General features: G+C 60.3%; 1 protein-coding gene across 1 annotated transcript in view; it reads left to right on the forward strand.

Annotated features, from left to right (window-relative positions):
* The first annotated feature begins 9907 nt into the window (after positions 1-9907).
* The window catches only part of RAB10 (RAB10, member RAS oncogene family), a 43689-nt gene continuing 35857 nt past the window's right edge, over positions 9908-17739 (forward strand). The window contains exon 1 of the mRNA XM_083830520.1: positions 9908-10451. Within this exon, the coding sequence (XP_083686646.1) occupies positions 10325-10451 (127 nt within the window). The 5' untranslated portion in view covers positions 9908-10324. The remainder of the gene's footprint in view (positions 10452-17739) is intronic.

The following is a 17739-nucleotide window of genomic DNA, read 5'->3' on the forward strand; positions in this document are numbered from 1 at the left end:
GGATGTGGGGCATGACTCAGGATTGGGATGCAGGGTGGGATTCGGGATTGGGATGCGGGACGTGACTCAGGATTCAGATGCAGGATTGGGATGCAGGATGAGATTCAGAAATGGGATGTGCGACATGACTCAGGATTGGGATGCAGGACATGATGCAGGATTGGGATGCGGGATTGGGATGCAGGACATGATGCAGGATTGGGATGTGGGATGTGATTCAGGACTGGGATGTGGGGCATGACTCAGGATTGGGATGCAGGAGTGGGATGCAGGATGGGATTTGGGTTTGGGATGCAGGAATGGGATGAGAGACATGACTCAGGATTGGGATGCAGGAGTGGGATGTGAGACATGATTTGGGAGTGGGATGCAGGATTGGAATATGGGACAGGATTTGGGATTGGGATGTGGGGCATGACTCACGATTGGGATGCAGGATTGGGATGTGGGATTGGGATGTGGGATTGGGATGTGGAATGGGATTGGGATGTGGGGCATGACTCAGGACTGGGATGTGGGATGTAGATGCAGGATTGGGATGTGGGACATGACTCAGGATTGGGATGCAGGAGTGAGATGCAAGATGGGATGCAGGACAGGATTCGGGATTGGGATGCGAGACATGACTCAGGATTGGGATGCAGGAGTGGGATGCAGGATGGGATTTGGGATTGGGATGCAGGAATGGGATGCGGAACATGACTCAGGATCGGGATGCAGGAGTGGGATGTGAGATATGATTCGGGAGTGGAATGCGGGACTGGGATGTGGGAAAGGATTTGGGATTGGAATGTGGGGCATGACTCAGGACTGGGATGCAGCATTGGGATACAGGACGGGATTCAGGATTGGGATGTGGGGCATGACTCAGGATTGGGGTGCAGGAGTGGGATGCAGGATGGGATTCGGGATTGGGATGCGGGACTGGGATACGGGATTGGGATGTGGGATTGGGATGTGGAATGGGATTCGGGATTGGGATGTGGGGCATGACTCAGGATTGGGATGTGGGATGTAGATGCAGGATTGGGATATGGGACATGATGCAGGATTGGGATGCAGGATTGGGATACAGGACGGGATTTGGGATTGGGATGTGGGACATGACTCAGGACTGGGATGTGGGACATGACTCAGGATTGGGGTGCAGGATTGGGATACAGGACGGGATTCAGGATTGGGATGCAGGATGAGATTCAGAAATGGGATGTGCGACATGACTCAGGATTGGGATGCAGGACAGGATTCGGGATTGGGATGCAGGATTGGGATGTGGGACATGATGCAGGATTGGGATGTGTGATTGGGATGCAGGACATGATGCAGGATTGGGATGTGGGATGTGATTCAGGTCTGGGGTGTGGGGCATGACTCAGGATTGGGATGCAGGAGTGGGATGCAGGGTTGGGATTTGGGATTGGGATGCAGGGCTCAGTGTGCCTGATGTGGGGTGCAGGATGTGGGATTCGGGGTATGAGGTGCAGGGCGTGGTGTTAGATTGGGATGCAGGGTGCTGGGAATGTGATGTGGGGTGCACAGTATGGGATGTGGGTTGAGGGGTGCAGGGCATGATGCAGGAGTGGGATGTGGGATGCAGGGTACCTGGTGTGGGGTGAGGGGTGAGGGGTGCAGGATGCAGGGTGTAGGAGGCAGGGTGTGGGATGCAGGACATGATGTAGGACTGGGATGCAGGATTTGGGATACGGGATGCAGGATTGGGATGTGATGTGGGGTGCGGGGTTCCTGGTGTGAGACGCAAGATCCAGGACTGGGATGCAAGGTGCAGGATTCGGGATATGGGATGCAGGTTGTGGGATGCAGGGTGCCTGATGCGGGATGCAGAATGTAGGACTGGGATGCAGGATGCCAGGTGCAGGATTTGGGTTATGGGATGCAGGTCATGGGATGCAGGACTAGGATCCAAGATGTGTGTGTGGGGGGGGTGGTACATGATTCAGGATATGGGATGCAGGCTGTGGGACGCAGGGTGCAGGACACGATGCAGGATTGGAACGTGGGATGCAGGGTGCAAGAAGTAGATGGGGTGCAGGATGCAGGGCACATCGTGTAGGGGACAGGCACAGGACGGGGGTGTGGGATGCAGGATGTAGGGTGTGGGACTTGGGACATGGGATGCAGGATGCAGGATGTGATGCAGGGTTGGGATGCAGGTGCTGGATATGGGGTGCGGGGTGCGGGACTGGGATGTGGGGTGCAGGGTAGCGGCTGTGGGACACAAGGAGCGGGGCGGGGGACGGGAGGTGCAGGACGGGGCTGTGGGAGGTGCTGGCCTCGGCCCCCCCAGCCTGTGCAGGGACCGGGTCCCACTCCCCTCACCCCTCTGCCTGGGGTCGCTGCGCTGCCCCCACACCCCACAGCGACCCCCCCTTGGTCCCGGTCGCCCAGGATCAGGAACCATCAGGAACCTTCCCCGGCAGCCGGCGGCTGGGTGGGGGCTGAACCGTCCTGGTGGTTAATGGAGCCCGGCAGCCGGAAGCCGAGATTATCCCGTAATTAACTAACGAGGGCATTTGCTACCATGCGGGGCTGCCCGGTGCCATCCCTGTCCCCGGGGAGGGGGACGGTGCCCGGGGGCACAGCCCCGCTGGGGGGCTTCGAGGTGGGGGAGAGGGGAAGGGGAAGGGTTGGGGGGAGATTGAAGGGGCTGGGGGGGCACGGCAGGGAGTGACGGGGGGGCTGGGGGGCAGTGGGTGGGTGGAGGAAGGGATGGGGGTGGGGAGATGTTTTTGGGGGGTGCAGGGGGTGGTTGAGGGAGGATGGAGGGGACGGAGGAGATGATGGGGAGGTGGAGTGGGTGGTGGCTGGGGCCCGGGGTGCCCCCTGGGTGCCCCCCCCAGACTGCAAAGCAGGGCCGGGTAGCTCCGTACCCCACACGTGGGCCCGGGGGGGTCCCCATGGGCTGCGATGCCACTTCTCCCCGTGGGCATTCGGGGCCCCTACGCACCGGGGCAGCAAGCTGGGGGGGGGGGGCAGGTGGGGATGGAGATGGGGACGGGTCCCCCCCCACCTGCTGCCCACCAGCTCCAGCCCCCTCGTCTCAACCCCCGGCAGCTCCTGGCGTCGCTCAGTGGCACCGCCGTGGGCTCTGGGGACAGTACTGGGGACACGGATGGGGACACGGAGGGGGACACCGCTGGGATGTCACCGTTCTGCAGCAGGCCCAGGGCAGGGGTCCACCCCTGGGGGCACAGCAGCCAGGTGGGGTCAGCCCCCCCATGGGGTGGCACAGGCTGCGTGTCCCATCCCCGTGTCACCCCCAAGGTCCCAGCCCCTGTGCCATGGGGCAGGGAGCCTGGTCCCTGGTGTCCCCAAGCTGTCCCCAAGGCGAACGGTGCAAGGGGGCTGTGGTGACATGTGGGAGGGCGACACACGGGAGGGAGTGATATTTCGGAAGGGCAGGACATGAGGACAAAGGGACACAGAGGGACAGGGTGACGTGGCAGGAGGGGTGACACGCAGGGAGAAGGCGATGGCAGGGGCGGTGCGACACGGCGGGACGGGGCCGTCTGTTGGGGCAGGGTGACACGCAGGGGCAGGGTGACATTAAGGGGCAGGGTGACATTAAGGGGCAGGGTGACATTAAGGGGCAGGGTGACATGCAGGGACACTCGCTCGCCCGCAGGTGTCAGCAGGGGGCCGAGCTCAGGGCTGTCCCCAGGGTGGGGGGGACAGGGCCTGCGGGGTGGTTTTGTGCTGCCGGGCCGCTGAGCTCCACCACAGCCGCTCGCCCTCCCCCTCCTCAAACGAAAAAGGGGGCAAAATCCCACGGAAAGGGCTCAGGGGTTGAGATGAGGACAGGGAGATCGCTCAGCAGTTATTGTCACGGGCAAAACACTCCCGGCTCCGGCCCGGGGCCTGCTCCTGCGGGGGCTCTCCATGGGCCGCAGCCTCCTCCAGGCCACATCCACCTGCTCCACCGGGGGCTCCTCCACGGGCTGCAGCGTGGAGATCTGCTCCGTGTGGGACCTGTGGGCTGCAGGGGGACAGCCTGCTCCACCAGGGGCCTCTCCCCAGGCCGCAGGGGAACTGCTGCTGTGAGCCTGGAGCACCTCCTGCCTCCTGCTGCACTCACCAGTCCCAAAATGCTGCACGGGCTTCCCGTGGCCCCAGGCACCGCTCGGCGTTGCCTCTTCTCCCCACCAGAGAGTCAAGGAGGCACCTCGGTTGGGAAAGGCCTTCAGGGCCACCACGTCCAACCATCAGCCTGACCTACCGAGTCCCACCGCTGAGCCATGTCCCTTAGTGCCACGTCCTCGCGTCTTTTAAATGCCTCCAGGGAGGGGGACTCCCCTGCTGCCCTGGGCCTCGCCACCCTCTCCATGAAGAAAATCTGCTGATGTCCCATCTAGACCTCTCCTGGTGCAACTGGAGACCACTTCCTCGTATCATAAAAGTATCCCCATAGAAGTGTCCCTGTGTGTCACAGCCACCCTGGGACATCGCAGCCATCCCTGGGGCATCGTGGCTGCTGCTGGGACAGCGCAGACACCCCTGGGGTGTACGCAGCCCTGAGAAATCTGGCTGGCTTTGGTACCACAGCCAGCCCCAGGACACTTCTGCCATCCCTAGGACACCATGGTCACATCGGGGACATCGTGGTCACCCCAGGGACACCACAGCCACCTCTCGCACACCTTGGCACCCCTAGGACACTGTGGGCACCCCTGGGACGCCGTGCCCACCCCAGCCCACTCCTGTTCCGATCTGTCCTGGCTGTAGCCAGTTCCTCAGCCCCTGGGTGTTTGGCAGTGGGGCTCTGGGGACAGTTTCCCTTTGGTTTCCTCCCACCCTGGTGCTTTTATGGCCCCCGATGCCTCTCAGTGCCCCACAGAGACCCATCAGGGACGTGGCAGGAAAATAATCTGGAGAAATAAGTGGGAAAATAAGCTGGAGAAAGCCCTGGAACAACCACTGCCCCGGCAGCACTCCCAGGCTGCTGGAACCTGTGCCAAGCTCGGGAGAAGCACCAAGAGCACCCTCTGCAGCCAGCGTGGTCCCTGGGGTGGCCTCAGCCCTCTGCCATGGTAGCTGTGGGGGACACGGGGAGCAGCCCCCAGGGGCCTCCGATCCCAAATCGCAGGTGGGCAGCACCCCAGCACCGCCTGCTGTCCCTGTCCAGCAGCGACACAGAGGACTGGGGCAGCTCCCGTCTCGGTGTCAGACGCTTTCTGTTCCCTATGAACTTGAGAGACTGCGTCCTGCCATGCTGTTCCTGCAAAAGATACCTGGGGAATTAGTCTCCAGTTACTGCCAAGTCCTTCTGACTGTGCTATAAACGCCTCCCAAACGCCCCTCGTCCAGCAGGCAAGGTGCAGAAGCTGCTGAAAGAGCAACCCCAGGAGACCTCCCCGCTCCTGGCAGCCGAGCCCGCAGCCCGAGGGCATCCCATCGCACTCCCAGGCGCTCGCAGCTCCTCCCTGCTGAGCTCCGGTGGATTTCTGCCCATGGATCTCCTCCACCAGCCTCTGGGGCTGTGGTTCGGGCTCTCGGTGCTCAAGCCCACCCCGTCGGGCTGAGATCACTTCTTTGGGCGAATTTTCCCACTGCAGCCTGGGCATTTGCAGGGCACCCAACAGGCAGCGAGGCTGGGCTCAGGCTGGGCAGTGAAAGCAGGGCTCCCGCAGCCCACCCCGGGGGCAACAAGGGGATTGTTCGGGTAGATTTACCCCATATCCCAAGGGGGGGGGGGCAGTTGGAGGGGCAAGTGCAGCTTAACCAAAGCCTGGATTTAGGACGGATCAGTTTGCTGGCAGCTGACTCTTCTATAATTAGACGGCGGCTTCGGTAAGGGAGCCAAGTCGGAGCGCCGAGCTCCAGCCCCTTCCAGTCCGCAGGCGCGTAATTAAAGGAAACCGCCCGTTTCCAGCATGACCCCAGATGCTCACGGCAGCGGGACGAACGATGAGCTGCATCTCCTGAGGAAGGGGGGACGAGCAGCAAAGACCCCGCAAAGCGTGGCTTCTTGGCCTTGGGTGTGCTCAGAGAAGGCCCTCGGAGGTGGCCGCAGGGGGCTCCACCAGGGCCCCCCGGATGGAGAACCACCGGGACATGGGGTAAAGAGGGTCCCAGCTCTGCCCCGATTCGCACCGAGGCCATGCTCAGTGGCCTTGTCCTGGTGGGATTCGTGCAGGAAAAGCAAGCAAGCATCCCGGGCTGTGTCCCACGTCCCTCTTCCCATCTCTGCTGTCACCCGGGGGGAGCGGAGAGAGGGGAAGAGGGAGTGCTGGCAGCCAGGTGGGAGGCGCTGGGCCTTTATCTCGGAATGGGGTTTCAACAGATGTGGTGTGAGCAATATCTATAAGGCAACTAGATCAACATCGATGCTCAGAGATTAAAGGATTTAATAATCTGCTGGCAAGATGTAACATAAAGAGGCAGAGCTCTGGTTTTACAGCGCTAAATCTGTGGCGAGGAGTTCCCACCCTTCCCCAAATGCACCCAAACTTTCCTTCAGACAGAACAAACCTCTGGTGCAGGGGTGGGGGGCTTCTCTACACTGTCCCGGGGACTGACATTTTATCTTCCTTTTTGGGTGACCGATGATTAATTGTTATCGTGCTCCTGCAGAGCCTTCTGCTCATGAGCTGCCCCTCATGGCACCGGCCCCACCGCCGCGCAGCCCCTTGTTCTCGCTGCTGCTTCCCTCCCTGGTGAAAACCCCAGAAAACAAGGCGGTGACTGGCTCTGCAAAGCACTAGTGACAACAATGCCGGGCTTTCTCCTCCGCTCGCGGGCAGCGCGGGATCGTGACCCAGCATTACCACAGGCGAGCGGTGCCGCGAGGAGAGGGCAGGAGCTTTGTCAGCAGATGGACTCTCGCGGGGGAGAATGTCTGGAACAGGCTGGGGTGCTGAGAAACAAGACCCCGAAGCCTTAAATTTGGGGAAGGGCTCCTCATACGTGTGCCCCATGCGTGGGCAGACAAGAGGGCAGAAAGCTCCTCGCTGCCTGCCATGGGGCTGAGCCTGGCCGAGCCGCCCGCGCTGGGCACCAGCAGCCGAGCCGGGAGCACGCGGGGCTAAATACGTCCCTGGCACACCGAGCCCCGCTGCTGAAGGCTGGCCGGGCTCTGCGTGACCTTCCTGCCGCCTTCAAGTGCTGATGAAGTACTTCTGTACTTCTGCTCTCGATGCCAGGGTGGCTGCAAGGACAGAATCTGGGAAGAGACGGTCCCTGCTTCGGAGGCGTGGAGCTGGCTTTCTTGTTCCTCTTATTCTCTGGCTTTCCGCTGCAGCTGGGCTGGGGGACAGATGTAGGAAGAGGCAGGGAAGCACACACCAAGCTGGAGAACCCCCGGCCCTGCCAGCAGCCGTGGTAGGAGCCTCTCCAGACGCTGACCCATCCTCCAGACATGGCAGGTTGCACTTTTAGGAGGCTTGCTTGTATCTTGCTGCACAGATCCCCTGAAGGCTGAAGGGTGGCTGGAAAGGCCAGCGAAACCTAATGCAACGCCTGCAAGCACTTGCAAAAGAAAAGCAGTGCGGGGACCCTCCTGGATTTGTATCACTTTTACTTTCCCTTCTCAGGAATTCATCTTTCTGATGAAGCTCACTTCTTACATTTATTACATTTTGAGACACAAGGGTGTCTCGAAAAATTCGACCAGCTCCTAGGTATAGTTCAATATAGATTTATTTTGAGACCCTTGCCTCCACAACAACACCAAATTCAAGAGGGCAGCTGAACGCTGCATTTGTCTGCCACCAAAGGGGTTCCTGGCACCTGCTGGCCAGATTTCGGTGCTCAGGGACCGGGGTGCTCGGCAGCACGGCAATGCTCTGAGAAGAGCACAGCGCTGCGTGGCAGCACGCGGAGTCCTTTCAGCTCCTTTTCCATTCCTCCTCAGACAACGTGCTGAGCATCTGGGGCTGTACTGCCAGCCCCACGAGGGACCCTGTCCTTGCCGAGGTTTCGGTTTCCAGCAATTCCCGAAATGGTGGGAGCTGCAGGCGACTGCGGGGCCATGGAGCCTGTCCCAGAGGGCTCCCGGAGCTCGTCCCTCGGGGCGAGGAGCGGGGCCAGGAGCCAGACCCCCCCTGCCAGCCCAGCCCGCGCCTGGGGCAGAGCAGCACAGGTCACGTCCCTGCCCTGCCTGCCGACAACAAAGCTGTTTGCTGAGGCCGTGGGGCTGGTGATGCCTCGCGGATGACAAAGACCTTTCCCAGCCCTGCGTACACCCAGGGCTGGGCCCTGCTTTGTGAGAGGATTTGACTAACCAGCAAACCCAGCGTGTTGCAGCTCTCCTCAAGCAAACCTCCCCAAACTCAAATACTGTTGCACAACTGGCGTGTGATTCACTTTTTCCCTCCCCGCTGCAAGATCTGAAGGGCATGCATCTTCAGCCTGGTGTTGCAACCTCAGCTGTTCAGCCGAGGAGAGGCCCGCGGGTCCTCGCTGGCTCTGTTCCTCCCAATTCAGAAATTAGCCCTCGTCTCGTGGGATCGGTGCCCTCCTGACATCAGGAAGGAAGATCCTTGGGAAGACGTGGTGGGGAGAGCTGTGAGAGCTGTTCTGCCCCTCTCCGGACATCCCAAACGTGCCAGCCTTGTGGTGATGGTCTCCGGAGCAGGACTGCAGGGCACGGCTGTCCTTGTCCTTGGCAGGGCGTCTTCTGCGGGACTCGGGGGCTACACCCAGGCAGAAAATACTCCACGTTTGCAGTGCAATATGCTAGATGTCCTGTTACTTCCTCTCCAGGAGCCTAAAAGATAAGCTTCTTTGGACTCCATTGCAAACAAAGCTCTCTAGGACCAACGTTTATTATAAAAATCTGTGAAAACCTCTAGCGATGTGCTTGTGCTGATGAACCTTTGGGGACCAGCTGCCTGTGGACCCCGTTTGTACCTGTGGCGGTCTCTTCACGGTGGAGCTCTCCGTGGGCACTGGCATTTTCCCCTCCAACCATTTCAGCTGTACACAAGTATTTTACAGAGGGTGAGACAGTTACATTTATTGCATGACCTAAAATTTTACATGCCGAGGTTTAAATACTCATTTATGTGCATACTAAGAAAATATTTTCATTCATACCTAGGAGACATTTTCAATAAAGACCTGCGAGGTGCACTTGTACAAAGGGGAGAAGTAAAAATGTTTTCTAATTGCCCCAGTTTGCCTCTCTGTCAGTGAAGAGAGGCTACTTTTGAGGCACAATTTTGTTTTTTTTTCTAGTACATCTTTGGAATTAGGTGAATTATGTGGTGACTGGCGGTAGGAGACGAGGGAAGGGCTTAAAGCTGAGTCAGGGGAAGCTCGGGCAGGGCGTTAGGCAGGGGTTTGTCACTGAAAGGAGGGTTGTGGGGCGCTGGGATGAGCTCCTTGGGGAGGTGGACACGGCCCAGAACCTGTTGGGGTTCAAGAAATGTCCGGATAATGCTTTTGGGTACACGGCTTGGTGCCTGGGGATACGCGTGCTGTTGGACATATGGTTTAACTCCTGCGTGTAGGCAGGAGTTGGGCTCAACGACGGCCCCTTCCGCGGCAGGACATCCTGTGGGGCATCCAGCAAGGCACCGAAAATAAACCTTTATTTATTAACATTTATTAAAAAAGGCACAAACTCCTCAAAGCTCAGGGCTCCCGGACCGGGCTCTGAGGCAGCCGCACCCCAAGATCACCTCACGGGACCAGCCCCTCCCCCCCCCCCCGCGGGGCTCCCCGCGCGACGTCACCCCCCGGGAGCGACAGGCAGCGCCCGCGCCCAATCGGCGCCGCGGGGAGGGGCGGGACTTCCGCCTGGGGCAGGCGGCGAAGGGGAGGCAGCGCCGCGCCCTTGCCCCCCCCCGCACTGCGCTCCCCCCTCCCTCCGCGTGACGTCACCGCGGTGCAGCCTGCAGCCTGGCGGGGCGGGCGTGCGCGATGACGTCACGGCGTGCGCGCCTCCGCCTCCCTCAGTGCCGCCCCCCCCCCTCGCCGCCCCCCCCTCCTGGCGGCCTGCGCCGTTACCGAGCCGGGAGCTCCGGGTAGGGCCGGGCCGGGCCGAGCCGAACCGAACCGAACCGGGCCGGGCAGGGCCGAGCGGGGCCGGGGTTATGAGGCCGGGCTCCGCCTCTGCCTCCCGGTGAGGAGCAGCGAAGGCCCGCGGCGGCGCGGGGAGCGCGGCAGGAAGCCATTTTGTGGGCCCCCTCCTCGTCGGCTCCGTCCTCCGCCGTTCCTCCTCCTTCCTCCTCCTTCCTCCTCCTCCTTCTTCCTCCTCCTCCTCTTCGTCGCCGGTGCTGCCGGCAGGGGCGGGCCCGGTGGTGAGGGCGGCGGGGGGCCTGCAGCGGGCCGGAGCGGGCGGCGGCGGCCGCCGCGCCTCCTCCCCATGGCGAAGAAAACGTACGACCTGCTCTTCAAGCTGCTGCTCATCGGCGACTCGGGCGTCGGCAAGACCTGCGTGCTCTTCCGCTTCTCCGACGATGCCTTCAACACCACCTTCATCTCCACCATCGGTCAGTGCCCGCCGACACCCCCGACCCCCCCCCCCCCCCCAAAATGTCCCCGTGTCCTCCTGCCCCCATATCCCCCTGCCCCCATATCCCCCTGTCACCCCCCTGCCCCCTTCCATCCCCAGCCGTGTCCCCGGTGTCTCACACCAGGGGCCGGATCCCCACCCCGTGTCCCCCCCCCCCCAGCCCCCCGGTCCCTGCTCCATCACCGTGGGCGAGGGCCGTGCCTTCGCCCCGCTTTCCCCTCGCCCGCCTGACGCCCTCCCTCCGTGGCCCCGCGCGGGGTTTTGCTTTCCCTCTCCTCGCCGCCGCCTTGTTTTTGCAGAGGGAGCGTTGAGGTCGGCAGCTTCAAACCTTCTGGCCTCGGTGGCGATTTAAGGGAATTAATGCTTCCACCGTACCTTGTGGTGTAACGTGTGCAGGCATGAGCCGCACGTTGGGGGGGAAAAAAATGAGTTGGATCTGGCTTTTTGTGGCCGATGGAAGTCCCTTAAACCATTGGCAATGCAGCTGTTGACCAAGGGTAGGAGAACGCGGTGCCAGCGTGAGCCTTAGCGCTAGGTGCGAGCGCACGCCTGTGTGCTTCCCCCTCAGTGCCCCAACTTTACCCTGAAAATCATAGCTCAGAATTTGAGACGTAAAACAGACGCTCGCAAGCGAGACCTCGGTAATGTGAAGCGAAAGGAAGGATGTCTGGGCTCGGAGGGCAGCGAAGTGCCAGGGAGCGGTCGTCTGGAAGCTGCTGGGGCTTCAGCTCGCGGTTTTGCTGAGGAGTTGTTGGTCGGTGGGGGTGGGGGCGGCGAAGGTTGCTTAATGTCAACTTTTACCATCCCATGCCTGGGCTACTGGAGGCTGTGTTTATTTTGCTGCTGGGGCCGCAGCGTGGTTCTGTGCTGCTTGGCAAGTTGTGCCGTGGGTCACATGGCGTCCGTCGCGGGCGGAGGGTGCTGGGAAGGCTCCTGGCCATTGGCAAAGCTAGAAGCAGCCAACGTCTTGGTTAAGAAGTCAGCAGGTATTTATATATATACATATATGTATACATATGGTGGCTCTTGCTCCAGAGGGCTTGTGTTTTAGTGACCAGTGATGTTAATAATGAGTTCTTGGGCTTCATCGCCCGGCAGGTTTTGAGGTTTCCACCAGAGTGTCACCAGGTTTAGCAGCAAACGTGCACGAGCGGAGGCTGAGGGCGTTTCCGAGCGGTCGGACCGAGCTAGGCCAGCGGGTATCTCCGGAGTAGGTAAAGTGTAATGCGTGTACACTAAAAGGCAAGTTTCATTTCCTGAATTTTGAGCTAAATGTCTAGGTATGGCAGCTGCAGGCACCACTCGAGGTGGGTCGCTGGGTCAGAGGGTGTCAGGCTTTCGCCTTCGCAGGGGAATTTGACAGATTTGGGGGCGCAAATGGGTTTTCCACGTGGTGCTGAATTTCAGGTGCTTAACTGCATGAAGGTGGCTTCAGCGCATTGTTTCCTGAGTTCTTCTGTCTGCAATTGCTTAATGAGGAAACCTGGTGGGAAGGTGTGCGTCTGTGCAAGCAATGCCAAGTGAAATGGAGACCGTTCGCAAATGCCTTTAAATGCAGCCCAGCCGCGAGGGAAAAATCCTCAGCTTTTGCAGAGGGCTCAAACACCTGCCCAGTTGTTGTCGGCATCGTTACAACAAAGCAGCCAAGCAATCTGCCTCAAAGTGAGCTTTCTCAACCACTCTCAGGTTTTCCTGGTGCAGCAGTGGCAGGAATACGGGCGATCCAGGAGGGGCGCGCAGCCCGTGGAGGTGACTGCTGCGATAGCCTGAGCCCTGCTGCGGCAGCTGCCCGGGCCGGGCGGGTTTCGCAGCCGAACAGGAGACGTTCAGGAAAGAGCTCAGATGAGTCTTTGACCTGCAGCAACGAGGAAATGCCGTTTCCAAACCGCTTGTGTACACAGCAGGTGACATTGAAGGCGACTGGCTTATTGGCTGAATCTCTCCTTATATTAAAAAAAAAAAGAGAGAGAGAGAGGGAAGCCACCTTAGGAGCTTGTTAGCTCTGATTCATGCCTCTGTGTTTACCCGGAGCTCCACCAAGAACCTGAGATAGCGAAGCACGTAGAGCGCGCTGCAGCACGGGTGGCTGAGGGCAGGGACGGGTCTCAGAGACCGTCGGAACTTGTCCGAGTGCATGAAGGGTGCGTGGGGGGGGGAGGTGGTCAGCTCTGTCAAAGCAAAGGCTCGGCTGCGTATGTAAATGCAGACGCAGCAATGTGTGTTCCTACCTCACGTTAGCAACTTGCGTGCCCTTACTTTTGTCCTCGCGCCTTTCAGGAGTGGGGCAGGCACGATGCGCGGCGGCAGTTTGGGTGTCTGCTGTCCGCGTGGTTGGGAAGGCTCTCGTGGACTTTGCGTCGCTTCCATCTAATATTTCCTGCTAAAACAGCAGTTAAGCCGCTGATGCGGCGAGGTGCGCGTGTGAATGATTTCATTACCCCGGCTGGAGGTGCTATAAATAATCCCCGTGGCTCTTCGGCGAGAATCCCTAAGTCATCGCGACCTCCCCGCGGAGAGCAGGGCCCTTCTCCTGCGGCGCCGCCGCTCGCAGGTGGAGAGCGACCGAACGCGAGAGGGCTTGGCCTGTCGTGAGCCATTTCTGGTTCTGGCAAAGCAGCAATTCCGGGCCGCGAAAATGGCTTTGATGTTTCTTTTTAAGAAGCGGCGGTGACTGTGCAGTTCCGCTTCAGGGGCGCGCCGCCGCCGGGTCGGGTCTGTCGGTGGAAGCTGCTCCTGCGGCCGCCCGTGAGCGCAGTGTTGGGGGGCCCCGCTGCCTGCCCCTGTCCCCAGCCACCTCCTGAGGCCCTTTGCTCTGGGACCGGCGGCGTAAGTAGCTTCCAGTCGGTACGTGCTTAATTTCCTGCAGTCGATTTTTCCTGGCACCCAGCGCGTCAGGCTGGTGGCGGCTGCAGGTGAACCGCTGGAAAGGGTCCGGCAGCTCCGCGGGCGCGCGGCGAAGCCGTGCGGGGTCAGCAGGTAAGGCAGCAGCCCGGGCGCTGTGAGCGGGAGGGGAGGGCTGGCTGCCTGAAGATTTGAATGTCAGAATGAGCTCAAGCACATAATTGCTATTGTTTGACGAAGTAAAATGCAAATTGAGGTGAGTCACGAGAAATGTTTTCCCATGAAACCTGAATGCTTCTAGTAATGTACTCTGGGGAACAAAGAGCGTGGAGTCAGCGTGAGAGCCCCTCTGGAAACCGGTGCTTTTGGTAAAACTTTGGCGGGTCGTAGCCCGCACTGGAGATCCGGGTGCTCTCCCCGTCTGTTCTTTACTTGCAAGGACTGCAAGTCAGTGTTTAAGCGATTCTACAAATACAAAGAGATGGAGAAAAAGCAGCGAGGTTTCAAGGTTTGATTGCTGCGTGTTTTATTCTGAGTACGGGGAGGTCTTGGTGCTGGAGCTGTGCTAGGAGCGTGCAACGCTGCGTTCGTTTAAGGGCAAAGGTGTATGAAAACTGCTTGCTGATGAAATCTGATGAAATTGGTTTTTCTCTCAGCTTGTTTTTATTTTTTTTTAATTTCTTTGGCCTTTATTAGAAGTGATTTTGAGTGCTTGCTTTGGAATCATTGTATAATGGTATGTTTAGGTAGTCAAATTTAAAGCAAGTCCTCAGATATCAAAAATATAACGAGTTTCTGCTTACATCTTGTGAGGTTTGTTTGCCTGTTACTGTAATATACTAATATTAGGAAGGAGACCCGGATAGCAAACAGAGGGAAAAACTTGGTAGGCTGTAGGGAAACAAATCAGTCAGAAATTGTTTTGGGTTGCCAAAGCGCTTTTAGCTCCGTGGTGGTTGTAACGAACCGACCTGTATTCCCAACTCCTAGGGTCCAAAAAAAAAAATCACAGTATTTCTATGGCAGTAGAAAGCGCTGCTTGGTTTCTGCCTTGTGTTCCCTTTCTGTTTTCTGTGCTTGTGGCAGCAACCAGCCTTGGGTTCTGCTCATGTCGCGCCGAGGCTGGGCTCAGTCCGTACCTGACTCCTCGCACGCAGCGGGCGAGGTAAGAAAAAAGCCCCCAAAGCCAAGAGCAGCCCCCAAAGCCAAGAGCAGCCCCCAAAGCCAGCACCCCCACGCCCCAAACTCCTCTCCAGTCACTTCCGTGGCCTGGGGTGGAGAAGTCACCGGACGGGCAGAGATGCAAACGTAATTCCTGCACGTGTAACCGAACGGCGAAGCTGGGTGCCGCAGCAGCCCTCGGGGGGCAGGACGTGGATGGGTTCGGCGTGGAAGCAGAAGGCGGCCGTGGCCGTGTCGGGGCTGCCGTGCACCTGCCGTAGGGGTGCTCCTCCTGGGTGCAGAGCTGGGGGGGCTGCGGGCGGGACGCGGGGCAGCTCGCTTCCGCACCTGGGGCCAGGGGTAACAAACAGCAGCTTTACTGGTGCGTGCCTTGCGCCGCCGGTCAGGGACACGAGGACGGCTGCATGGGGAAGAGCCGAGGGACGGAGCTGGCTGGAAGCCTTCTGCCGTCGCCGTTTTTCAGCTGGGCTGCAGCCATGCCCCGACCTGGCCGCTTACCGTCACCGCGTAGGGGTGTGCTGGGGGAACTGGGGGCGTGGGGACACCCAGGGGGGGTAGAAGTGCCGCCGAGAGGTTACTTGTGCAAATTGATTTTGTGGCGGCTGTTGTGTGGTTGATGGCCTTCGGTGGCAGTGCCAGCGCGTTCCCCGCACCCTGCCCCTCCCGGCCCCTGCTACGAAGCAGGACGAAGCCCTCGGCTGTGCCCGCTGCTTTCCTGCGCTGCTGCTGGCCCTGCCCCGGGGCGGAAACCCCGGGCGAAGGGTGAGAGTGCGAAGGGTGAGAGTGCTGCTCGGCTCCTCAGTGACGTGCGCGCGGCCCCGCTGCTCCTCCGTCCGTCCTCGCGCCGACGGCTGGCTGTGCGTGCCCGCAGGCAACAGGCTGCTGGTTCCTGGGTGTGCTGAGTGCCGCCGGATGGGGGGGTCGGGAAGGGGCGCGGGTGTGCGGCGGCTGCAGATAGGGCAGCACCGTGCCCGGGCTGAGGGGTCCATCAGCACCACGAGGCACAGCCAAGGAGTGAACGGGGTCGGTAACGTTTCCCAGGGTAAAAGCGTGTTTCAGGTTCGGAGAGCAGGCTGGGTTTGACAGGCTGCCTTCGTAGCCCGTAGTCTGTTCTTGGGTCTCACAAGACCGAGTGAGATGCCTGGTGAGGCTGGAAGGAAACTCGCTCAGGAGCAGGTAGGCGGGGGTGTAGGTGCTTGTCGCTTGGGCTCGATGATCCCCGGTGGCCCTTCTGTGATCCACAAACCGAGGGCTGCTCTGCGGCGCCTTGCTTGGCGATGGGCACAGCCGGGGGGGGCAGGGGAGCGCTTTCCTCTCGACTTCCCGATCTGGCTCTTCCCAAAAGAAAGTGTTCCTCCTGTCTTTAAACCGCCGATGAGAAAATGCCTCACCTTTTTCTGTCCTTGAAGTTAGCATTGATAATTAATTAGAGAACCGATTGAGAGTCCACTGATAAATACTTAACTGGGGGGCAGGAAAAAAGAAATCCTGACTCGGACGGTCTCTGCTTTAGCCCCCGCCGCCCCGAGTGCCGAGGCAGCAGCAATGCAGGGCTTTGCACTGGCAGCAGCTCGCCCTTGGCCTCCATCCTGGAGCCGGGGAAGGGCAGCGAGCTCTGCGTGTTGGCCGCGTAGCGGAGGAAGAGCCAGGGGTCCCGGGGAAGGACGGCGGCTGGGGGAGCCTCGTCCTGCCTGGGGCCGAGCCCTGCCGGGCAGGGAGATGCAGGGAGATGGGCCGGGAGCCGCTTGCGCGCGCTCCCTCTGCGGCGGTGCCCTGCGGCCCTTCGGCTGAGGGACCCGGTGATGCGTGGAAGCGTCGGGTCTGCGTAACGCGGGGTGCCCCGAACGCCGCCCTGCGCGAGGGGCCCCTCGGAGCCCGGCGCCGTGGGAGATCCCCGTGCGGTGGGGCGGGGGCTGCAGAGCGAGCGGGGGCTGCTGCGCGTCGCCTCCGGCGCTTCAGGGCCGCGTTAGCCGCGCGGGGCTTTCTGCTCCGTGTGGGCGCGACTAGAAGTCGTGTGTGGGTCGAAGTTGAAGGCCCTGCGTGTTCCTGCGCCTTTCTGTAGCTGAAACAACTCGAGGCTTTTTCCCGCTGGGATTGTGACTGCTCTGGGCTGCGTTGCGTGGAGAGGCGCCCGTCGGTGTCTCGCGTTTCCTCAGTGTGACTTGGCGCTCCCCGGGAGAGGCCTGCTAGCTTGGCCGCTGCTACGCGCCGAATGCCTACGCCGACACCTCTGCTTGTACAGCCCCTTCCTCGAGGATGCCGTCCTGACTGGCACCTTGTGCGTTCAGACTGCTGGCTAGCTCTCCAGATCCCGGATCCGCCGAAGCATTCATCGGAAGAGGGGTGTGCTGGAAACGTCTCTTCCAGGTGACACGAGTCGGGTGGCGTGCCGCGCTGTGGTCTGACGGGGCTGCGATCGACACCTCCCCGAGCGGGCCTTGGCCCCGGAGCTGAGCTTCGGAGCCCCCAGAAGGTGGGACCGCCCGGGTGGGCGGCGCTGTTCCTCTGCGTGAGGTCGGGGCGAGGCCCTTGCCCACCCTCGGCTTCATGAGGGTCTCAGGAGGTTCGCTGGAGCTGGTCTTGTTGAGTCTTCGTCTCCTCTGTGGCTGATGAGATCAGAGTGGTTTCTGTTCCGTTACGGCAGCAAGCCCTCAGCAGCACGCACCTCGTCCTGAGCAGAAGCTGTCCCTGCTTCTGAGGTGAGTTTGGCTTCCCCTGGTCCCACCGGCGTGTCTGTCCTCTGAAGTAAGACGAATCATCTGTACTCGAGACGGTCGGTTATTGACGTGAGGCATCTGGACACGCGAGTTACCGTGCCGAGCTCTGACAGTGACTGACGTCCTCTCCCCTGCCTCCTGCCCTCCTGATGTCGCCACGCTCCTGGTCCTTCCTCGCCACCGAACCCTGTGGCAGCTGACTTCCCTGTGGCTAGCCGACTTCGCTGCCCTTCTAGAACTGTTGCAGATCTATAATAAATGTCTGAACTTCCACGAGTAAGAAAAAAGCTGAACGTGCTGGTAGCAGCATCAAGGCGCTACCAGTTCCTCAGGTAGCAGTCTGTTTTCTGTGCTCCCACAGCCTGCAGCCTGCGCCTTACCCCCTCGCTCCTGTTTCTGAAGGGGGTTTCTTGCAGCGTGACCGGCTCGTTAGAGGCTGAGCTGTCGGCACGGGCTGGCTCTCGGGGCTCCTGCGACTGGGATGAGGTGAAATCAGAGCTCCCATCCGTCCGAACGTGGCAGCAC

This window comes from Anser anser (genome assembly GCF_964211835.1).
Source record: "Anser anser genome assembly, chromosome: 3".
NCBI classification, from domain to species: domain Eukaryota; kingdom Metazoa; phylum Chordata; class Aves; order Anseriformes; family Anatidae; genus Anser; species Anser anser.